At 40.0% G+C, this 24,927-nt stretch overlaps 1 protein-coding gene across 2 annotated transcripts; it reads right to left on the bottom strand.

Annotated features, from left to right (window-relative positions):
• Positions 1-926: 926 nt before the first annotated feature.
• Positions 927-24,263, bottom strand: PRRC1 (proline rich coiled-coil 1). Of its 2 annotated transcripts, none has more exons than XM_032096897.1 (9): positions 24,160-24,263; positions 18,167-18,281; positions 14,871-15,257; positions 13,498-13,655; positions 11,165-11,267; positions 7,993-8,156; positions 6,592-6,695; positions 4,862-4,964; positions 927-2,455 (listed from the first exon to the last, which is right to left on the bottom strand). In XM_032096897.1, exons 2-9 carry the CDS (start codon positions 18,258-18,260, stop codon positions 2,246-2,248), a joined length of 1,323 nt encoding a protein of 440 aa, XP_031952788.1. In that variant the 5' UTR covers positions 18,261-18,281; positions 24,160-24,263; the 3' UTR covers positions 927-2,245. The 2 variants fall into 2 exon arrangements, with proteins under 2 accessions (XP_031952788.1, XP_031952789.1); XM_032096898.1 differs by lacking the exon at positions 24,160-24,263 and adding an exon at positions 23,934-24,076.
• Between the last annotated feature and the right edge of the window lie 664 nt (positions 24,264-24,927).

The raw sequence follows: 24,927 nt of genomic DNA, 5'->3' as shown, positions 1-24,927 counted from the left end.
TGAGAACTGTCATTGTCTAACAGAAGTTACATGTCCAAAATGTCTCTGCTTTTCTAAGTTGATCTCAATATAAATTTAACACAGGATGTGGTGTCTTGCCTGTTGACCCTCTTCTATTATTGCCCACAACACAACCCTAGAGGTGGTGAAAAGCTGAACTGTTACCATAACTTGGTTCAGAATTCAGCTGTGTAACTCAGACCCTGAGCAAGGCTTCCACTCAGGAAGCAACTTCTGATTTTTTAGGCTCCCAGATCATAGCCCGGACATTTTTCCTTCCCTTGGCCTCTCAGGAAGAAGCTGAGCTCGTGGTGTTCATGTCAGGATGTTTTTTTCAATACACAAGCAAGTAACAGTCCCCAAAGGGAGAGAACTAATTGTTGGTTACCACGTTGTGACATTTTAATTCTTGTGGGAGCTGTCAAAAATACATCATGAGACCTTCACTGAGTCAGAGAAAAACCATTTTACTTGACTACATCATCTTCTTCCACTCTTCTCACCTCTGAAAAAGTGAAGGCCAGGGCCAGGAAAGCGAGAAAGAATAGGGTCATTCCTCTTCAGTTTTAATTTTAAGTCATGCCAGGGCACCTAAACCTACTGATGACTTCATGTCCTCTTCCTTTGCATCACAGAGGATGCTGCAAGCAAGGGATAAGAGAGCAGCATTCAACAAATTATACACTGCAAACTGAAATTACAGTACATGCAAAGATGCCTTTACTGCTCAAGGACAAACAGAAGTGTCTGTATCACCCTTTTGCTTTAACAAAGAAAGAAGCAGTCCCAATGAGGAACCTCAAGACTGAGAGTTGGATTCTGTTTGCTTGTTTAGTATGTGACTAATCTGCAATCTGACCACGTAAATACAATTTCGATAAAGAAATGTTCACCATCTGTATTAAAAAACAAGCCTTTAAAGTAAATGCAATTCTCTAGGGAAAACATTTATTCAACTGCTTTACAGAGTAAGCCAATTAAGGCCAAATATATTACTTGGAAATAGACAGGCTTTCACTAGGTACAAATATGAGCTGGCTTAACAGTATATTGTATACAAAATGTTCTTTGAAAGCATCTAAGAAAGGTAAAGGCGGAGCAATATAAGCTGAAAAACTGGTTCTTTAAGGCAAACAAAAAGTATTTGTTTATTCTTTGTTTCTTAAAAAAGTATTACCAAAATATTTTCTTCACAATTACTTCTGTATTTCTAAATAAAGATTTAAGATTGTGTGAGGATGGAGGATATTTATAGCCACAAAAAAAATCAGACACCACTGAAAACTTGTAAGAGAAACAGTGAGCTCATGACATCAAGAAAGCATTTAGACTTAGAAGTGTTCAGAAAACCCAGAACAGCAAAGCAAGTGATACATACATCACCATTTTCCATAATCAAATTACTGACAACTGTAACTACATAGGAAAAAATTACATAATTACATATATCAGATGGAGTTTGGAAGCACTGGAGTAAATCATGTTATTGAAACTGTGGAGATGATTTCATGTGGCAAGTGCAGTACCTGATCTAAAACTCACTGAAGCAACTTGAAATTTTGTCTGTGGTTCTTCAGCTGACCACGAATTTCATTACTCTTATGTAAAAAGCAGAGAGATGCAGCACAGAAAATGAGAAATCAGAATTATTTAGCAACAGCTTCAACTAAGAGGGCATGGATTTGTGCTCTTCTTCAGCAGCTCACTGTTATGTGCTGTAGAGACTACTTGGCATCGCTCCTGAGAACTATATACAGACACCAAACCAATGAGGTGTTAAGTATCCCCTAAACACATGCCCCCAAAAAACACATGTAATACAGAAGGTAGTCTCTCTGGATTGAAATGCATATATAACACACATGTTATGCTGTCAACATGTTTATATTACTAATATAATAGAAATAGCTAAACAAATATCCCCTTTAGAAAGAATACTAACTATCTATCTCAGCAAATGCCTGGTAAAATGTCACATCACAGCACATTCCAGTTCAAAAACTGAAATGCTGCCTGGACCAGTCATAAATACATGTTTGTTTTATGAATCATCCTGGAAATCACACATTAGCTGAAAACTGCAATTGTTCACTTCCACTCCTGGAAATCACCTTCCCTTCTGAAGAAGTAGGAACGGTTTAGAGTTAAAATTACAAATCTGAGTTGCTGACAATTGGAACACGCGGCCTTCACTTCAATCCTAGAACAGACCCCAGCATCGCTTGGTGTGAGGGTGTCACCGCTGTCACACGGTCCTGGGTGGCAGCTGCTGTTTGTACATCCCTGCCAGGGCCTTGGCCGCGCTGTAGATCATCTGCCGGCGCGACATGCCGGTGAACACCGCGTGCCAGTCCGTCCTGTTCACATTCAGCACGCTCTTCTCCAGAACCTCGCCCACGGTCACCAGCAGGCCTGACCACCTCAGGTTGTAGTCCTGAGGGGTGAGACTCTTGGCCTGTGTGGAACAGTTTAAGAAGTGATTACTGAAACTGTTTGGAATTAACAGATTTGCTTCCATTTTCAGCATTAACCAATTTTTGCCAGGGATCATTCTGGTATCAACAGACAAATTAAAGGGTGTGAGAATCAAATTTCAGCCTGCCCCATAATATGCCTAGCCAATTTTTTGGATTTCTATGTATCATGATCCAAGCAACATCTGAAGATTAAAACAGGATACTTAAGAAAATAAAGACATACTGCCATTATTAGGAAGCAGTTTTGTTTTTTCAAACTTGTATTCATACAATATCCATTCATCCCCGGCCTGGATTGATCCTGGGGCTGCTCTGATCCAAGGACAGCACCAGCACTTGGCCTTGTTAAACCTCATGAGATGCCCATGGATCCATTTCTCAAGCTTGTCCAGGTCCCTCTGGATGGCCCCGTACCTCAGGGGTGTCACTGCACCCTCAGCTTGGTGTCACCTGCAAACATGCTGAGGGTGCCTTCATCTCTCTGTGTCATTAATGAAGACATTAAATCACACTGGTCCAAATATGGACCCCCTGAGGGACACCACTGGTCACTGATACTCATCAGGACATTGAGCCATTGACCAGGACCATTCAACCAATTCCTTATCCACTGAACAGTCCACCCATAGAATCCATCTCCAATTCAGACTGGGGGACCATGTCCAAGACTTAGATAAATGACATCTGTAGCCCTCCCCTTGTTCTGCATTGGGAACCAGAAGGGGTACAGTGAGAGAAGTATTACTGTGTTTCTCTGGTCTGATGCTCATCCTGGGCGTACCTTCTTCATACAGATTTTAATTTGGGTTAGTTTGTGTCCAGTGCATGTACAGCAGATCAAGTTCATCAGTGTGTTACAGCCTTCCTAAAACTACTGTCTTGCAACAATAACAGCATATATAAGTATTTTAGAATATGCAGAATAGTTTGGGTTGGCAAGAGGCCTTTAAAGATTTTTTCCTGACTTTCTCTGATGTTTTTAGAAAGCATTTTGTAAAATTAGAGAGACAGAGCCATATTTCTCCTTTTGCCACTCATCAGCTTTTCAAAGCTGTAAGAACTCAGGAAAATAAGAATTAAAACCAATCAATCCCACAAATGCTCACTTTATTGAGATAGGTGCTACTGAAAAAAAAAAAAAAAAAAGTTAGTATTTGTTCTCCCAAAACAACATCTGAGGATCAAACCCCAAACAGTTTTGGTTATAAATTCTTCACAGAAACATTTATTTTAAAATAATTTTCAGGGCACAGTTAACTAATGCATGACTCTTATCTGCTGTCAGGCAACATGCAGTGACTGGGGTAATTCCTAGTGTGTGCCCAAAGGAAAACAAACCATCTCATGAAAAACTTCTACTGGTGGTATTTCAGAACTGCACACTACTGCAGTTCATTCCATCCTTTCCAATCAGATGAACCATGGCATTTCCAAGATTTAAATCTTTTGATTTCAGATTTGTACATCCTTGTCAGAATAGCACACTTGAAATCAGCCTTGTCTTTTAGGTGGAACTATGTATGTTCTAAGAGGACTTAAGTCCAAGCATTGATCTGGAAAAAAGGAATCATGTTTTTAGGAATGAGTTTTGTTCATAGGAATGAGTTTTCAGAGAGTACAGTATGCTGCCTGCTTGGTTAGTACTTCTTCTTCTTAAATAGGAAAGTAAAACTTGTGCTCCAAAGTGACAGATATTGCAGAATGAGACTCTTGAGTAAGAAATGCTTTGCTATAAATGCCTGAAGGTTCTTACGTAATATGATGCCTTCCTGGTCTTAAAATCAAGAGTCAAACACGGTTAGAAGGGGAAAAAGGGATTTTACCTTGGTATTTATTTTAAGGATCCTTAGGTGCACATGTCCAGGTCATATGCATCGAGATGCACCCTGCCGAGTCTATCTCTGTCTCTGTGTCCCCCCCCCCAACACTGGGTATAACATTATAGGCTTTACTAATTAGCATATCTATCAAAGATTCCCCAATGAGAGGCTCAAGTGAGCCCCCCTCCCCAAGGAACCTTCCCCTGGATGGTTCTATCTCGGTTTACAGAATGTGTTCTGGAGTGGACCTTGGGGGCTGGGGCACACTGATCCCTTGCTACAAAGCTTCTAAAATGTTTAGTCTCCTAGCTGAACAAACAAGTCCAAGAATGTAGGCAAAAGCACTAAGAATACAGAAGCTGTAAAAGGATATAACGGGTATAAAAGAAAAGGCAAAAAATCTTCATGGCATCAATACATAAACATGATGCAAAAATAGTTTGTACCCTCATTTCATAAATGAAAACATTGGAGTAACTGCCAGTAAGAACTGGTATCGTAAGTAAAATTAAAACTTCAGTCTTATGTCTCAGCTGTTGATTGGCAAGAAAACTGAAAACTCACCTGCTGAACATATTGCAAAGGCACTGGTGTTGCTTGGGTAAATGCTTCCAGGTGAATTCCATGAATTGGATCCTCAATAATCAGACATCCAATGTCAAACCACCTGCAGTGATATGCAAATGGTTTTATTTCTGAGTACTGAGTATCACTCTGTTGGAAACCAACATGCTAAAAGCTGAATTACAAACATTTTACAAGCTTTATTACAGACGTAGTAATAATGTAATAATGAGACTCCTCAAGTCATTGTGGAATTTTTCAAGTGAAATTTACATGTGTCACTTTTCATCCATCTATCTATCTACCTATCTCTTATGATAGTGTATGTGCATGTATGTAAAACACATACAATACACAGAAATACGAATTACATGAAACTTACAAATCAAAGAAACAAAGAAAGCTGGAGGTGGGGGTTGTGTGGGCAAACATAATCCCTTGGCCACAGTTATTCTGCTACAGTTTTCATTCAATCTTTCAAAGAACATTTCTCATTAAAACAACCTTCCCTAACAATTTTAAAAGAATATAATATATTTATCATTCATGTTCAACATTCAGGAGATTTTCTGGCAAGCCTAATGCTGTAACAATCATTTAAATGATATATTCAGAGAAACATTTTTGTCTGGGCCACATAAGCTTCTTGGTAAGAGCTTAGTGGAGCCAGACAGGAAAAAGCACTTCCATCATGTTTGTAGAAAGGAACAGAGTACTGGAATGCTCTCACTTGGAACTAGTGAAGACTGCTGAGAAAGCTTCATGATTAGATATAACTTGCTTCCAATTAATAAAGAAGTTACTCATATTTTTCCAGTCTTTTAATATTTGCATTTTTGTACATGTGATGGGCTTTTACATTTTTGACAGATACTCTACTTTTGCTCTATTTTTATGCTTAGTATGTTTAGTACAATTTGAATGAGGAATTTTCTAAAGTAAATAGAAGTAGGAAGAGTTTTAATTTTTGTTTGGTATTTATTTTCATCTAGTTTCATTTGGATGTTCTATTGTCTTTTCATGGAGGAGTAACTATGACATATGTTATTGGTAGTGGTGGGTGGTTACTTGAAACTCCCCTCCTTGCACATGCACAAGTATGGTAAACAACAGAAGAAAGTTATTTAAGTTTGCATTAAGAAGAACACAACATTGTCTTTAATGTTTTGGAAACTAATTATAAAGCTGTTTCAAGAACTGCCTGTCAAACAGCATGTTACAAAATCAGGTTGGAATGTGTTTTAGAAAACCATTTTTATGTCTGTGCAGTGCAAGTTAAAAGCAAGTAAGTATATTATCAGTGAAAAGAAAATAGACAGTACATTATTTGATAAAATCATATTCTAAATGCTAGAGTATCTCCCACTATCCATTCTGATACAATTTCAGACAGACAGAAGAGAGGATACACACAAGAGTGCAAGAACTATTCCAAATTTTACAGCTCCTTAATTTTTTGAGTTTCCTTCACTTCACTGTGTTTTTATATCGTGAATCTATAAAAACCTGACAAGGATATTTTTATATTAAAGTCTCAAGATGCCTGGACAAAAAGCTGAACATCACCACCAAAACTGAGCCTGCCAAAATACTTCAGGCAAACCCTCTCCCCTCCCCTCCCCTCCCTTCCCCTCCCCTCAAACTGCTACCAGCTCCTTACAGACTTGGGAGTCAACAAGGTATATTCCCAACATGTCCCCACCCTCCTGGAATAAATCCAAGGCTCTCACTTGTCAGGAAGCAGTTCCTCAATGAAGTTTTCCACTGACACAGCAGGCTGCTTCTCATGGATGACTCCCGTGCGGCGCAGGCTGTCTATCCTCTCCTGGGCTCCCTGAGTGGCAACACAAGCTGTTAGGCAAAACTCTGAACCACAGCTTAGTGCAGTGCTTGCAGATTAATCCCAAAAGAAGTCTAGGACACACTTTTCAAAATGACTCAATAGGAAAAGAAACCAAAAACCCAAACTTGTGGAAGGCCAGGAATCCCAAACAGTAACAAAACCCATGATAAAGCTAATCAAATATTTTTAGGGTTTTTATTTTCCAAGAAAAATACCCAGGGTCGTGCACAAAGAATTCCTAACCTGTAACTGTGACAAGTTTCACTACCAGTTAAAGTATCAGTACATATTTGTGTTACTTGGACCCTTTGTCTTGGCTTTAGAGTCTTTAAGAGCTTTGGACCAACTTTGTAAGAGCAAGGGAAAGAATCCATTTGTTGTGGTACATATCTGACTAACACACAGGAATTATTCCTTGAAAACTGTTATCACTCTGGAGCTGTAATAGAGATATAAAGTATACTGCAGTGGCTAAACAAGTAAAGGAACAGGCACGTTGTTCTGCTTCATCTCAATATAAAATTGCATCACATAATACACTGCTATGAGGACAGGCTTTACTGCTCTGCCACAACACTGAGGGGGAAGGACTTCATTTTTCATGAATTTTTGCTTACATTTAAGTAAACAGAGTAAGAAATGGCTGTTTTCAGGATTTTCAGTTATTGGCCAGAACTGGTGAAATAACCTTTGCTAACCCTTCCTCTGGGGCAGCACAGCAATTTGCAAGGCTGCACAGTGAATTCTTACTTTTCAAACAGAACACAGATCTGTTCAGGAAGAGCCCTGACAAGAGTTGATCAAATTGTCCTTTATCTACAGAATCAGTGGGGAGAAAAATCAATCTTGAAGAATCTCTTCTAATTTCTAACATTCCCAATATGATGTGCTGATAAGAGACTATTCAAAAATTCCTAATATACTTTGAAACTACAGAAATACCACCATGTATGCAAGATGTGATGGCAACCAATGACAGTATAAGGAAATTGACATAAATAGCTAATACTCTGACATAAAGACTCTCCACTTGCTGTGAATGTGTTTGCAAAAACCCTTAAAAATATTTCAAACAGAGCTTTAAACTGATCTAATGATCCAGACTGAGAAACAAACAAACAACAAAGCAAACCCATTTACCCCCAAAATAACAACAACAAACAAAAAATACTCCACTAAAAAACCACCGAAGAAAATGTTTACCTATCCCAGAAACTGACCTTCCCTTTACAGAAAATGAGATCTTTCTGGGTGAATTTCTCTTTGCTACTGTTATATATCAACTTACTTTTAAGCCTGCAGCATAGCCCACAGGCTGAGGTGCAATGTTGGACTGTGCAGCCTCTCCAGTCACAACAGCCATCCCAAAGACTTCTTGAAAAGCATCCCGAATTGCTGCAACTTTCACCTCTTTATTAGAGGTAACAACTATGTCCAGTTCTCCCCCAGTTCCTGCAAAATAGTTTTGTAAAGTAATCAGTAAAAAATACATCCATGCATGTAATTTTCCTCCTTCCCACTGTTGATAGTTCAAACACAGTCTACACCTCAACAATGTTCTCCACCTGCTCTTCTCTTTCTTAGGCACTGGACAGTAGTTCTTCCATGAAGCAGAAGTCACTTAATTTAGGAACTGAAAATCAGATTAATAACTAAGGGATACATGGATGAAAGACAGGCAGCAAGAACCGACCTATTTGCAGGTTCAGTACCTGAAAAAAAATCACACCATTCACTCAAGATGACAATTCACAGAGATTTATGAAAATAACTCAAGGCATCCATTTCCAATAACGTTTTGGTGTTCTGGGAAGCAGCAAGGAATATTGGTGTGACACACAAACTCTTACGAATGGGATCAAGAACACTGATGCAGGTCATAAAATCCAGTGAACAGCTGCCACATTACACAAGATTTAAAAGAAGAGGTCTCATTACTTTGTAGTTGTCCTTGGAATGTGAACTTCAGTGTAATTTTATTGGTTTTAGATATTAAATATCTATGGAACCAAAAAGCTTGTACACAGTTCTTGAGTGTTTTCCACAAGTGGTATCTCCATAAAGAAGCAGGAGATTTCACTAAGCCCTCTCAGAATGAAACACAACAATTCACAGATTAAAAGAAATGTAAAACTACTATAAAAAATTCAATGACACCTCACATCTGTCTAACACAGCTGCATCACTTTTATTGTGCAGAAACACATCATAAAACTCATCCCTGCTGTGAGCAACTTTCTCAAGAACAGCTAAATCTTTTCTCAAAACATGGAATATGAATGACATCAGAGAAGGCTGCAATTGACCACATGAGCTTACAGAGTTTGCAGCATTTATCCTGACTCAAGAAAAGTTCCCCCACTGATAATGGTAAGCCCAAAACTTAAATTTTAAAGAAAAAACCAATTTACTTTTTGGCTTGTATTACTCAGCAGACCTTAGTTATGGGAATCATCTTATTTTTATGAATAAACACCAGATAGGCCAGAACAGTAGTAAAACATACTGTTTTGGGGTTTTAGGGTAATTTTTTATCATTTTATTTATCCATTGCTTTGCTGAATGGAATTAGGTGTACAGATCACTGAACTTTGAGCAATTGCTTTAAACTGTGCAACTACAGGACTAAAAATAATTGAGAGTATCTTTTTTTATTGATTTCTTCTTGATAGATATCAATACAACATAATTAAACAAGTGCTTAAAATTGACTGCAGGCTTTTACTGAAGTTAGCTTTGCCTGAGTGCTCAGGAACAGAAATACTGTTAAAGAGCTTTTAATGAAGCTAAAAACTAATCCATAACATATCTAGTAAATCACTACATAACAACTTTAATGGCAACTGTGCCCCATGTTTGGTTCCAGAATACAGAATATATTTTCTTTTGTATTAAGGGTCATCAAATATCAAAAGCGTATCTTTGTTCATCAGAGATACTACAGAACTGAAATAAAAATATTACATGGGTTAAAAGAAACCCATTTGTGGCAAGATGTAGTAATACAGAAACCTAAAATGTAAGAACTAGATGCACCCTGGTAAATTCAGGGGCAGAACTCTTACGTCAAGTTAGGCTCTGACACCTGAATGTGAATGTACCTTGTGTATTATAAACTGAAATGACAGTTCCATATTTAATTTGAGACTCCCTGTTGTCTTTTGTTATAAAAGCACTGTTGTTTATGCTTGTGAGGTGACCATTTCCTGTGCAGACAGAAATTGTCTGTTCCAGGAGCGCAGCTCAGATGACATCTTCAAAATGTACCAATGAAAACAGTTCAGTTCTTTTCAAGAAAGAGATTACATAAATATTATTTGCTTAGATGAGGGGGGAAAAAAAATAAATTTCAACCACCTCATCCAGAAGCTTTGGTAATTTCAGGTTTTGGCATGAGGAACATGAAATTCCTTTGGCATTGCAGTAACGGAGGGTGAGCAGAGAGAAGAGGGGCCACTGTTGAGGACATGGTTTTTGCTGATCCCAGAACACATTTCTAGAAGGAAGTACAGGCTCAGTTTACAAACCTCTGCCCCGTTTTCACAACCTGCAACTACAAAAACAATGCAGTGCCTAAATGGCCAAGATGTACACAGATGCTTCCCCTTCAGAACCTTGAGATAACCATTGACTTAAGCTTACTCAACCTAAATCCTACAAGCAAACCATTTTATTAGAATTACTTCCTCCTCCAGATGAAGTTGTTCTGTCAATAAATACTGGGTCAAACTATCCAGGATATTGACAGATCCTGTTTTTAAAAAGGGACAGTCATGACTGCAATAGAAACCTTAAATACACTTTGCTAAATTGTGCATAATCAACATTTACTGTAGCTTTGCACCACATCCTGCTACTGCTTTCAAATACCTTTAGAAGGCATTGCTGGCTGGCATCACTGGTTTTATTCCTACTCTCCCCTCACTAGAGAACTGCTGGGATATCTTCCCTTTAATGTAGGACAATTAACTACTATTCAATAATTAGGTCATCTTCCCCTGTCCTCTGAACTAGTACAAAAGTGCAGCAATGTGGTTAGTTGGGTCACAAAATAGGTCCAGCTGAAAAAAAAAAAAGCTCAGGAAAACAAAATGATAAAAATATAATTTTAATGGTTTCTTCTCAATCTGAGCCATTCCCTGAGCAGCTTTTTTCACAGGCAGAGCAAGGTCAGTACTGGCACACCTAGGAGGGAGAACTACTTATCAGACTGCTAGAAAAAAAATAAACCATGCCAAAAAAAACCAAAACCAAACCACCACCCTGGACAAATGCCTTTTGCTTCCTCATTTTAATCTCAGCTATATTCAATATACAGTGTCCTCCAGTAAAATATAAAATGGAGAGTAACACAAGCTTTTCTTTCCCATTAATTTTCAAGCTGTAACTGAAATGTTTTTACACTTTAAGTGCCTCTAGCCTTTCCATGCAATACTTGATGGTTTATCATAAACACTTACTGATATATGGAACCATGCCAGGATCCAGCGTTGTGATCATGGTCTCCACTGAATGCTTGGTTTTATCAAGAACAGACTTCACCATGGGATTCTCAGCTACACCCTAAATTTAAGCAAATACATTTCATATTATCCTCTGTTTTGGTTTTTTTTTTCCCTCCTCAAGAAATTCAGAATGTTACAGTTAAAAAAACAAAAAATTAATACTAAGATGCTCTGTAACATCTGCTGTCCATCATTCAGCACAAACACTGCAGGATATGACTATCAGTGCATGGCTTTTCTCTTACAACCTCAAGTTTAAGTATTACCTTCCTCATTAATGCAGAAAAAGCCCCATCATCTTGCAAAGCCAGGCAGTGCTTCTCCAATTAGCAGCCTGGCTGCCTAACTAACATAAAGTCATTTCACAGATGGTTCCTGAACATTGAGACTGCTTCTACCTGTGGAAGATGGCTGTATGTGTTCCTTTGCCCAGCACAAATAGGATGAAATAATTCATATGTTTATACCAATCCAAAACACGAAGTTATTGCAACAATTATGCAGAAATCAGCCTTGGAACTGCAATGGGACTGCTCAGGCATCTTTGAAAGATTGAAGGAACTGAAATAGTCCCATTTGATTCCAAACCATTAATATGTCAATTTTAGATTGTCACAGTTTTCAATATTACTGAGCTTGAAGGAAATCTGAAAGAAAGGTGTATGATTTCTTAACAACACCAGAGGAAAAAGTGGCATTTCAAATTACTTCAAGAACAGAAACTAAGGTAACTGGGGCAACTACTGTATAAGCTCTTCAACAGGAAATTCAGGATGCATTTCTGTAAAAATTACCACTGTGTGTCCCAGATTCTGGCTCATCTTTAAAAAGAACAGACTCTGATGTGAGCTTACACACATCAAGAACTTGATGGTTTCAGTATAACTAATGATTCCTCATTCTTTCACTTACGAAATTCTCAAGAAGTGGTTACTGAATACACAGAGCACATGGAATGCTTGATACTTCAACCAAAACCCTTACTACTGGAGTCAGTAATACAGACCTTCTCCATAAACAGAAGCAGGACACCTTTTGGATCCTAGCGGCAAATCTAAAATCTGATTGAGATTGGCTCTTCAACTAATTTGCAAATGAAAGCTCTGGTACTCTTAAAAAGGGCTACAGATCGAGTTAAAAGTACAATGTTCTCTTGTAAAACACTGCCACCTACTGCAAATATGAGGAATATAACGACTGAAAGGAAAATACTTAAAGGAAGAAGGAAGATGTGTTTTTATGATCATGAGAAGACATTTCTCCCTGAAAACGGTAGCATGACCACTCTGCTCTCACTGTACTGATGGAGAATTAATCATGTTCTTTACGACTGAATCATTGGAGTAAGGCAGGGCTCAGTCTGCTATGTCACACACAACTTTTTCTCCCAGGCTTTCATGCTTAAAAGGGATTGAAAATCCCTCAAAAATTCTTCAAGCCCACTGGGACAATAAACTTCTTTATTCTTCCTTCACATTCAGTGTGAGATGGGACAGAATGTGGTGCTGCTCTTGAAGACAGCTCAGTGTTCATGTACAGCCCTCAGATCTTTCTGCCACAATCTTCACAATGCTACTTAAATGTAGAATCTCTGGCAGCTCCAGAAAGGTTACAGCCTAATGAAATTCTGCTAGCTGATGTTGCTGCTTATTTCCTCTGTCTGATTAGATTGCTCATCAAGGAATATCTGTTCTGCACTATACATTCCATGCCTTTTAGCAGAATAATCTTACAAAACACTTTAGACACTTCTTTGTGATTGAAAAAATATGTGATTTGTCTCTCCTTGAAAACAGACAAAATATAACTTGATTGTTATAGAACAAGCATGACCTGCATCCCGCAGGAATCAAACTCAGAAAATTAGGAAGTTATAAATGGGATATGCAAAGCATTCAGGTAAGGTAAACCAGACTGACTCTTTCTGCATACAGTCCTTGTGAAGTAAAAATTACCTTACAGGTCTTAAAGGGGTTCTAAAATTTCATCTGGTTTAAGAATATATACGTATCTAACAGGTTCTGTCACATGTTCCTATTGCAGGACTAAACCTAGAACACCTGCATTTGTGTAGTCCCCTCTCCTCTATAGTCCCCTCTCCTCTACGCAGAGAAAAAGTAAAAGCAAAGTTTCAGCAAACAGCACTATAAAAAAAGGCCACCTTGCACATGAGACTGGGGGAAAAAAAAAAGATTTATAGTAGCATGCATTTAAAGAGTAAGACATGTCTTCCTATAGTCAGTACAAATCGGTAATTCCTCATGAAGGTAACAGACAAACCCCCATACCTTTATAAAGCCCCAGAGTCCTCCAGCAGGTGCTCCACTCTGGACAGTAGATACTCTGGGATCTTCATGCTCCTCAGGAAAAGTGATTGCAGAACCAGTACCAGGAGACAAAGATGATGAGAAAGGTGCCTGTTGAGTAATGGGATCTGCCAAAACACCTGTAAGAGGGAAAAATAGAACACAGGAGTTTAATTTGTTACACTGAAGCAACATGCAATTGTTTAAAAGGAAAACAGCAGGAAGAATGGAGCCATTTCAGGCTTACTCACCTCACTTCTTGAAGGCCCAAGAACAACTCTGCCTGCTAAAGGTTAGCAGACCTAATGAATGCAGCCACATCTGCTAACAGAACTGAGGCTGCCTGTACATTATGTACAAAGTCAAACAATGACTGTTTTTCCTTATCATTCTCATTTTTTAAATTGTTCTTTTTATTGTATTTAAAGTTTCGTAGTTAACTCTCAGTAGAGAAAAGAGAGGGATAAGTATTAGTGTCTGAACAAAGATACGGGAATGTTCCCATACAATAGGGAAAGTAAGATGTTTTTTAAACACCAAGTGCTGGAAATTAATAGTAGTAGAAAAAGAAGGAAGCTTTACATATTTCAAAGGGAAAAAAAAAGAAACAGTAGAAAAATAAAATGTGACCCTTTGCCCCATTACATAAAAAAGCCTATTTTAACAGATTTTCCAACACTAGCCTTAATTGAGAGTTGTATTTATTTTATGCTGCAAACTGATAGCTCTTTTTAGACATTTTCCTAATACAGACTACTTAAAAGAGATATCACCAATAATAAGAAAAGCTTGGCCCAACTGCAGCTGAAGAGCCAAGTTTCCATTCCACAAGCTGAAAATGACATCAGTTCAGCAACCACAGCAACTGCCTGCATGGAAGGTATGTATTTTTAGCTATCCCAATGCAATTTCATGGCTGGAAACAAGAAAATAGAAGCTGGTGTCATGTGATGGACAGCTTGTTAGAGACAGATTTTCAGAACAAAAACCTGAAAATTATGAGTTTACAGCCTGTGATTGTCATTCTGGGGAAATATAATGGTTGAAGGTTCTCTGAGCTAAAGAAAAGCTGTTCAGATGGTCTCTGCTCTGCAAGTTAGTAAAAATAAAAGTTCTCAAACAAAGATTTTCCTGTGAACCTGAATGCCACCAGAACTTAAAAGTGGACACTCTGTCCTAGACCATGACTGTATTTTAAGGGCTATTATCCCTTCTTCTAAGTACAACTAAATTAATTATTATTACTTCTTCTGAGTACAACTAATTAAGTAAGTATATCCAGAAGAATAAAGCAGCCACCCAGGAGATACCCCACCCTGTCCCACAAACAGGAAAGCAAATAAACAAAGAGTTACCTGAGACTGGAGGTGCAGAAAATGAAGGCATCAGTGGGCTCTGAGGTGCTCGGCCAGCGTGACCTCTGGTGATATCGTAGGTGGAAGACATGGAAAACCCTGAAATGGGGGGACCAGTGGGAGGTGCAGGAAGACCAGGGCCAGTAGCAGAGCTCAGTGGAGGAGGAGGAGAGAACTGGGACACAGGGGTGCTGAAAGCTGGAGGGGCAGCAGGAGGTGGGACAGGGCTTCGGGGTGGTGCAGTCGTAGAAACGGTTGCAGAAGGCACAAGTGGAAGAGAGGCCGAGGTCATCATGGGAGGAGGAACTGGGGACACTCCAGCTGGCAAGGGTGGTGAGTAGGCAGGAGAAGATGGCATGCTTGGTGTGGCAAGGGGGCTGGACAAAGCTACAAAAATAAGGAGGGGAAAAAAAAAAAGAGAGAAAAAAATTATTCTAGAAGCCTAAATCTCAGAGATTCAGTTATGTAATTGTTCAGATATTTCACAAATAATATTTGAACCAGTCTGGTTTTTTTTTCCTTTGAGGTGAATTTGAAACTTCTGCTCGAGTTCTCATAGACCACCAATGGCACTCAATCCTTGGTGACAATATCCTGTAACACACATCTCCTCTTCTTGCATAACCCTACTTGTCATTAGCTTAAAAAGAAGTCAGCATTTGACTAGAGAGTTTACAGCAGCTGAAACCTGCCTCAGAAATTTCTAGCTAGTTCTGTTCTTCCTGAGTGAGTGCTACATCAACTGATGATGTTGGAAGGGCTCATCTTCAGGAATAAAACACACACTCCTAATGTTTGGGAGGGTGGGCGTTGTTTCAGAGGTGCGGCACTGTAAAACGGACTGAACATAAGGCAGCCCTCTCTTCTCTGGCACTCATCCTCCTGATCCCTCTGCTTTCCGTTTCAGTCAAATCCTCAGCTTATCCTTGGATAAGCCAATTTTCCTCTCTATAACCAAGGGAACTAAGTCAAAAAAACAGGAATTGCCATGCTTGGTGGCAGTAACATGTTGGACGAGCTTAAGCATCTCACTGGCCTCAGCCTAAACACCAATCGCAGTCAAATGATATACTAATCACACTAATGCCATGGTCTCCAAACTTTGTCCCACACACCCATCAGTAAAAAAAATTGAGCATCCATTCCCCCATGTAAATTTATTTATGTATTGTTTACATGCACCACTGTACCAGTGTGTTATGTATATTACAAAACATACACAACAAAAATTTAAAAGTGATGAGATAAAGATAAATGAAAAAAAAAAAAGAAATTTCTTAAAAGTACGAAACATTTTCTGCTTTCACTAATTGATAATATACTACCAATGTATTATAGTACATTAATAATGGTTAACATATAATATAATACAATCATTGATAGTGACTTTTTAGGGTGATCAGTGCAACTGAAGAAACCTCATTTTACATCTTGGTTTTAACACCTCAGGATGCAGGAATTTGAAGGTTTGGTTCTACATTCAGACTGCTCTGATACTTAAGGTTTAAGGGCTGGAAAAGACACCTCACAAAGATCCACATGGAAGAAGTGCCTCGCTGGCTGTGCCTGCTGTACCATGCTATTCATTTTCCACTCCCACCCGTAAGTCATGCAAAAGTTTTCTCTGAAATTTAGCTGGCAAATTTTCATGTTCCCTCATATCCACCAAATGTCCTTGCAAAATGAGTGTGCTGTATTTTTGTGTTTTTAACAAGTGTGTTCAAATTCTATAGAAATTGTTTGGAAGATGTTTACACAGGTCAGGAAATTCTCTTTGCAAATTGATGTCTACAGATCTGACAGTTTTTATGCAACACTTGCATTGGTTTTGGCTGCAGGAATGAATAACGATGGTAGTATTTCCAAATATCAGTTTTGGAAATGGTTTCTCAAAAACATTACTTTCTTCCAAAAGTACTTCCTGTATCACTCCTTGTTGAAATGCCACCTTTACCCGGATGGAACAAATTGTGAGTGAGTTGTTTTTTTTTTTTTTTAACACCTGCTAGATACACTGCTCTTGTCATCACACGAAACATCAGCAAAGCTGTCACAATTTAAAAAAAAAAAAAAAAAAAAAAAAAAGTACATGTCCACATTAAGTTGAACAATTTTTTTACAGACCTTGCCACTGGTGACCAGCAAACCTCTGTGTCATATAAAAAATGAAAAAGATCTTTCATTGCCACATCTCAGTACAAAATACTGTAAAAAAATCTACTATTTAAAGGCCATTTTTATAAAATTAACCTCATTGATAACATCCTGTAGCACTTTATGCACTTCTGGCTCTAGCTGCTGTGCTTGTCTATGAATGAGGTAGTGAATGTATTCCATGTGTGGCAACATCTCTGCAACCCTTCTCCAGAATCCACTTTTATCCTAGATAAAGGAATTGCTCCATCAGAGGTTACACTTCCACAGTTTTAATTTTAAAAATTGCTTTTATTATAGAACTCCTTTAATGTTGTGGGCAGATCTTCTCTGTATATTCCTCTTTTAGCATTTGACAAGACAGACCGCACAAGTCTGACTCAACACCACCACATGTGCCAAAAAGTTCAATACCTGGTCTTCAAATATGGTATCCAGAATCTTGAAAAAATTGGGAGAAGTGCTCTGATTACCATCCAAAGGTGAGATCTTAGAGGATTTTCCAATACCTAAAGGGGCTACAAGAGAGCTGGAGGGACTTTTCACAGGGAATGGCTTTAAACTGGATGGGGGCAGGTTCAGATCAGACACTACGAAGAATTCTTCCCTGGGAGGGTGGGCAGGCCCTGGCACAGGGTGCCCAGAGCAGCTGTGGCTGCCCCTGGATCCCTGGCAGTGCCCAAGGCCAGGCTGGATGGGGCTTGGAGCAGCCTGGGATACTGGAAGGTGTCCCTGCCCACAGCAGGGGGTGGCACAAAATTATCTTTAAGGTCCTTTCCCACCCAAACCATTCTGGGATTCTGTGAGTATTAAAACACAAGGGATTATTCAGGTTTACCACTCTCCCCTAAAGGACTGTAAATCTGTTTTAACTCCCTCCTGTGCTGCCCTATGCACTGTAGTGGATGGTATTATTCCCCTGCATCCTTAAAAAATGAAAGTGCATCCACATCCCTTCCTAAAATAGTTTAAAAAAACAAAAGTTTAAAATATTCTGTGTGATATCAGATGTATTACAAATAAGGAGCACAATTAAGAAACAATTTAAATCTTTCTAATTAGCCTGGAGAAGAGAACTGCAATTATGCTGATTGCAACTGTTTTTGTAGTGCTTCAAAAGACAAGAATAAACGTTTCTGTACCTAATGTGACAGGTGTAGCAGCAGCAGCCACCCCTGCTGTGCTTGGAGGGGGTGTGCCAGGTGGAGTCGTCTCTATCCCACTCTCTTCCATCATTTTCCTTCAACTACAAAAAAGCTGTGAGGGAAAAACAAATATAAAGTGCATCTTGAGAAACAAGGGAAAAGATTTTAAGTGAGCGTGCAAAGGCCACAACAGAGTTATTTACATTCCTCAACAGAGGAGGTAATTCAAATGCCAACTCTAGAAAAAAAAAGAAAGCCACTGACTTATCTCAAGTACAAAATTATCCAGTGAGTCCCTTTTCTCCTGTACCTTCCCTTTACTTTTAGTATGGTGATAATACCTCAGACTCCAAGACTCTTTCTAAAAACCTTACTGTGCCTGCCCAGCTACTGCTTCCAAAATATACTGGTGGTACTCGGAAGAGCAATAAAAGAGAGGTAATTACACATCACAAACCCCATATCCCATTTCAAGAAAAACTTAACTACAGGGTACAATTCTGCTGCATTAGTGAGCTGTGGTAATGCAAACCAGGACCTGTTACTTCTAGCATGAATAAAATTATAATGAAATTAATTTACACCAAGTTTTCCAGTACAGCCAACTCCTGTAAAATCCATACACCACACTTTTCTGGTTATGTTATCAGAAGTGGAAATAATTGAAGACTTTGGCTTTTATTTTGAAGGCCAGAAGAATCTTTTGACATATTTGAATAAACCTTTAAAATACACTACTTCTAAAAAGATAAACCTACATGCTTATTTAACAACCTTAAATTAGTGTAAAAGGGCTTAGAAGAAGAAAAGTGGAAAAATTAAGATTTTCATGGAAATCACCAGGTGATTTTCATTCTTTGGTGCAATGGCAGCTTACAAAAAATCCTGCTTCCTCACAAGTCTGGTAAACTACCTGTATCACTCCCTGAGATAGCAGTCCTTAAGGTATGTCTAGTGAAATAAAATTCTTGTATAAAGTAATTATATATATGAAAAATAGATAGGCTCAAACCATTTTCCATCATATCCATTACATCAGTGGCTACTGAGGACTGCCAGCTAATTCTCTTTAAGAATTTACAGAGGAAAAGGCTTAGATAATATGCTGAATAAAAATACATTTATATAAAAAGGAACTCCACTTACAAAAATACAGGGGCTTTCCTTTCTTTAAAAAAAAAAAAAAAAGTAAAAATTCCTTATTCCCTCATTGTTGTTTCAAAGGTTAAGGTTGTTCTTAGGTTAAGGTGGAGGAAAAACTAGTATTATTACCAAATTTAAAAATCCAGACAGGATATCAATGTCAGTCTTCACAAGTGCACTAGGAGTTTCAAAAACAAATGAAAGCATCAAAATCACACAGGAGAAACCACAGATCCTCTGACAAATCAGTATGATTTGCATTAAGTGATTCAGGATTAAATGCTTGAGCCCAGCCACGGAAAGCAAGTAAACGTGGCTTATGTGCAGCACTCTTCAAGAAATTCTTAGGACAGATGGATTTTGGGTTCTGAGCATCTCTAATTCACTTAAAGGCTTCTCTTCAGATGGGATGAAAGGGTCAGTAACTGCCAGGTGGGGAACAGACTGTCCTTGCAAAGTACATCTCATCATCCCTTAGAAAAGAAATGCAGAGTCTTCCATTAAACTTTACTAAGTGCAAGAATTTGCAATATTAAGACTTTTGTCTTTTAATCAATCTACAGGAGTTTACATTCCTCTGCACAGAGATATTTTTTAAGTTATTCTTCCAGTTACGCACTGCAAAGCATGAGAAGATTTTCCATTGTGCAATTAAAGTAATCACTGACCAAAACCTAGAAACATTTTTTCAAGGCTCTTCCTATCTGCTGCTTGATTTCACCTAATGCCATAATTAAAAGCTGCTGAGGGATGCTTACTACTTAAAATAAATTCTGTGGCCATGCAGGATGACTGGTAAAGTTCCACAGAGCAGCTTTTGAAAAACTCTGTTCAAGGATTTTTCAGGGCTTCAGAAACCTGTTACAGTGGTGGTGCTGGGGGGAGGAAGATAGGGCAACCCCTCAAGAGGTCACCTGACATCCAGAAAGTCAGGAATTAGTAGAAACAGAAATAACTCTGTAGCTGTTTTTCTCTATTAACTCAGCAAAAAGAAAGATTAAGAACAAAAACAGTAATCCCAAATGTGCAAAAAATCATGTCAGTTGCTGAAATACGATAAAAATTCCGTATGGAACTGACTTAAATGATGTCTTGACTAATATGGAGCCTGCACAAACAACACCTTTCTGTACACTGACTTTTCAACACAATCCAGTTGTGGTTTGCAGGTACTGCATTATGAAAAAAGTAAATAATTTGAAGAAAAAAATTAAGGGTAAAGACAAGGCATGGGAACAGACAAAAGGAAAGCAGAAATTACAATGGGTAACTTGAAGCTAATAGCTCATTGTGTCAAAATAATCCAGCACCTCACGTAATTAAAATGATCCTACAGGATATACATGAACATAAATGGCCTACCCAAAACCAGCTGTGTGTGAGGAATGGGGAAGCATTTGGGTGGAAAAGTTTACTACAACTCTTCACAATCCAAGCCATAACCACATAATTTACAACAAGGAGCACCTGAAAGCTCAGCCTAACTTCTTAAGGAAGTGACTTTTGTGCCTTCTTGCAAACTAGAACATTTTGGCTTACTAAACTGAAGGGGCAAAGGAGAAACCCAGAGATAGGGAAAGAGAAGCACATGCAATTAAGTGAAAATAGTATCCGTACTGCCATCTAGTGATTTGTGAGCAGAAACTGCAAATTCCGTAATGCCACGTTTTGGTAGAAAGAAATCCTGGTTTGTTTTTATATGGAAATAAAAAAGAAGGGGTTTGGAAAAGACAAATACAGAAAAAAAACGTATTTCCAGTGAACAGTCCTCCTTAAAACAAACCTTTAGGAAGTAGGAGCACGAATTTTGTTTGGCTTTGATCAATTACTTTGTTAAAAAAAAAGCCCTCTTCATTACAATGAAGACGTTATAGGGATGATGCTAACTCCTCGTATTACACAAAGAAAATACAGTACACGCACAAAGTCTAACTTTAGAATTACTCCTACTGATTCTCACCAGCTGAACTTCATCCATTAACCTAAAGCGAAATCTCAGCCACCAACCTAATTACCAAACTAGGGAATTAGGTTTGTGTATACTGAATGGAAAACCAGGCTAAAACTCTGACTGAAATTTTTAAATTAGCTTTAGCTCGTGCTAAAAGCAGGAATGAAATAATTTGATTTAGAGACTAAAAGGCTTACCTGGCAAATTATGCATCTTTTCACTTTAGTTTAAGAGAAACTAATTACATTCGTGCTAATATTTTGCAATAATCTTAATGACTTAACCACACTTAAAAAGCATTCTTCAGGTTGTTACTCCAAAATACAGAAATTCACAGCTAATGGTAAGATTACCTACAAATGGAGATAGCGAGTTTCATGTAGATGTAAACACATTATTTAGAATCAGCCATACTTCAGAGTTTATTATAACATGTATCTTCAGTCACCTTTAATTGATCCCTTCTTCTATTTCAGTAGGTGCTCAGGCTAATTTAAAAAAAAGGCAAAACCAAAAACCCCAAACAAACAAAAAAACATCAGCCCACAAAAAGAAACCCCAATATATTTAAGTACACTAAGAGGGGGAACTGCTCTCTAAAGAGAGCCTAAAATGAAACATAACCGCTAAGCTGGAACACTAAATTGAAATGCCACTGAACTTTTTGACTGTAACCATGTAGGCATAACTTTTAATTAAGCTTTGACAGTGCTGGCTGCAGACACTGCTCGTGGCTAAGCACACGCTGACAACTGCCCAGAGTAAGGTGCAGATAACGTCAAACAAAATGACAACACTCCTCCAAAAAAATGAAATGAGAACAGAGATAGACCCTTAGTGTACTTAAAACTTTCATCTGAAAAATCCCTTGCATTGTTTTTTCCCACTTTAGAAAGGGAGAGCACTAAGGGATAAAACTTCCTTCAGTCTCTGGTCTGGAAAATGCAGGCCGGTCCCAAAGGACACACAAAGTCTCAATGAAGCCAAAGAAAGTACACAGAGAGATCATCAGTTTAACCACCTCGTGTTGAATAACTTGTTTCAAAGTCCAAAGTCTTCACGAGGGGTGATCAGGAGTGGTAAAAAGCAACAAAAAAACCCTGTAACAAAACAAAGCAACAAACCAACCCCCCAGAACTCTCCTACACCTGTTTTCTGAGACTTTGGGTTCTTTACTGATGCCATACCTCAAACAATGCACCTGTGTCACCCCTTGACTTGAAACTGAGGTGGCAGGTAACTTTTCCTGATTAAGGCCTTACAGTAGGAAACTGAAGCTAAGTCAACTTTCCTCCCATTCATAATGAAGCTGATTGCACCAGGTAAATAGTACTGTGCACTTGTCATTTTGGGGCTCTGTTTAAGTTGAGCTTCCTCCAAGTTAACATGGGCACTTCAAAAATTTGACATGACCTAGAAAATCCAAAACAAGTAACTGTGCAATGCGCTAGTTTACATGTTTTCCAGTACATCTTAATACAGAATTTGAGGTATTGAGTTATCAGTACATAGTGAAAAATATTCGAACTAAAAGAGAATAGGTTTTGGTCAGATATTAGGAAGAAATCCTTGACTGGGAGGGTGGGCAGGCCCTGGCACAGGGTGCCCAGAGCAGCTGTGGCTGCCCCTGCATCCCTGGAAGTGCCCAAGGCCAGGTTGAATGGGGCTTGGAACAGCCTGGGATAGTGGAAGGTGTCCCTGCCCATGGCAGGGGGTGGCACTGGATGGGCTTTAAGGTCCCTTCTGACCCAAACCATTCTATGATTCTATATTCATAGCATTAATAATCAAGCCGTTTCACCAGTGTGCATAAGAACTAACATAGACCAGGACAGCTGGATATACCAGGCATGACAAGCAAGGGCTGTTGGCCTTCTCTTGTCACTCGTGCAGACAGAGTCCACAGACACCATAAACACAGCAAGTTCCATTTCTCCAAAAGCTGCCTGACCTTATCAGAATTACTAGAATTCCGATTAGCTCTTTCTGTCACACATTCTCAGCGCCACTGCCAACCCTCAGGATTTGCAGCAGACCACACCCCCCTCCCTCCTCCCTTTGCTATCAAATATTTCAGTGTCACAAAACGCTCACAGAACCCCGCAGACGAATGACGGCCCCAGTGGGAGAACTACTGATCTCCAACTACGTAACTCCATCCAGCAATGCCATCAAGTAACACAACACCACCAAACAAACAGCCAAACCCGGCCCATCCAACAATTTGCACCCATCATTTCCAGGGTATGGATATCACAGGATGTGATGCAACAGCTCCAGCACTTTCAGAGGTGTTTTCCCGAAAGAAATAATGTGGGGTTTTTTCCTAAGATAATAAAAGCAGATAAATCACACACATTAAGAGCGAATTATGCCTCGGGACACACTATAATAAAGCAGTAAAGCTCCTGAAGCACCACTTCCATCCGGCATTAACAGATTCCCAAGGGCGAGGATGAAACCGCAGGCATTTTACTAGGACCAGCACTCCCATTCCTCGCTGCAGTGCTGGAATTCAGTGCCCCGAGGCTCCGAACAACCTGGCACCCCAACTCTCCACGCAGGAGGAAACCGGGCCGGATGCAGTAGCAGGACGGCACCGGGGACCCAGCGAAGCACCGGGATAAATCCCACCGGGAATTGTGCGCAGTGCTCCTCCCTGACCCTCACCTCACAGCGAGCCTCGGAGCACGGCGCTGGCAGCACACGGAGAGCAGGAGCCGCTGCAGCCCTGCGGGAACGCGCCGGGTCGGAACACGAGGAGCGAGCCCCGCACCTCCGGCAGCAGCTCCGGGCTCCGGCACCGCCCGGCCCAGCCCTCCAGCCGCTCCTCCCCGCCGCCGGGCACGACGGGTCACAACGCGGCGCCTCCTCCCGCCCCCAAAAGCGCACTCACCGAGTCCGATTCCCCCGTCCGGCCCGTGCCTTCCCGGCCTTTCCCGTCCCAGGGATACACGAAGGGAGGCCGCGGCCAGCGCCGCCTTGGACTACAACTCCCAGCATCCTCCGCGCCGCCGCCGCACCCTGCCACGTCTCTCATGGCCGGGTCCAACGGCCCCTCGCGCGGGGGGGATCGCACCCCCGTCCTGCGTCCTCAGCTTGGTTCGCTCCTCACGCAGAAATACGCGGCGGTGCGGGCGGGGCGCCGCTAGTGCCACGTTGGCGGCGTGAGGGAACGGTCGGGAGGGCGAATGATGTGATACGTTTAAATCTCGCTGCCTTCACAAGCCGTTAGGCACCCTGTCTCCGTTTCTATTTATGGGCATTTGAATTATGTTTCAGTTGATTTGTGTGCACAGAACCGGCTAGGTTGGAAAATATCTGTGAGGATATTATGGCCAGGCCACGACTGAACACCACTTTGTCACCCAGCCCATGGCACTGAGTGCTACATTCAGTCTTTCCTTAAACCCTTCCTGCAACAGCGGGTCTACAACCTCTCTAGACAGCTTTTACCAGTGTCTGATCACTTTTTCTGTGAAGAAACTTCCAGACGTTCAGTCTAAACCTCCCCTGGCACAGCTTCAGGCCATTTTCTCTTCTCCTGTCCCTGTTCCCTGGGAGCAGAGCCCGACCCCCCCGGCTGCCCCCTCCAGTCAGGGAGTTGTGCAGAGCCACAAGGTCCCCCCTGAGCCTCCTTTGCTCCAGGCTGAGCCCCTTTCCC

The sequence above is a fragment of the Corvus moneduloides genome, chromosome Z (assembly GCF_009650955.1).
Source record: "Corvus moneduloides isolate bCorMon1 chromosome Z, bCorMon1.pri, whole genome shotgun sequence".
Taxonomy (NCBI): Eukaryota; Metazoa; Chordata; class Aves; order Passeriformes; family Corvidae; genus Corvus; species Corvus moneduloides.
Note: the sequence above shows the minus strand (reverse complement) of the source record. Positions and strands in the feature narration are given on the sequence as shown.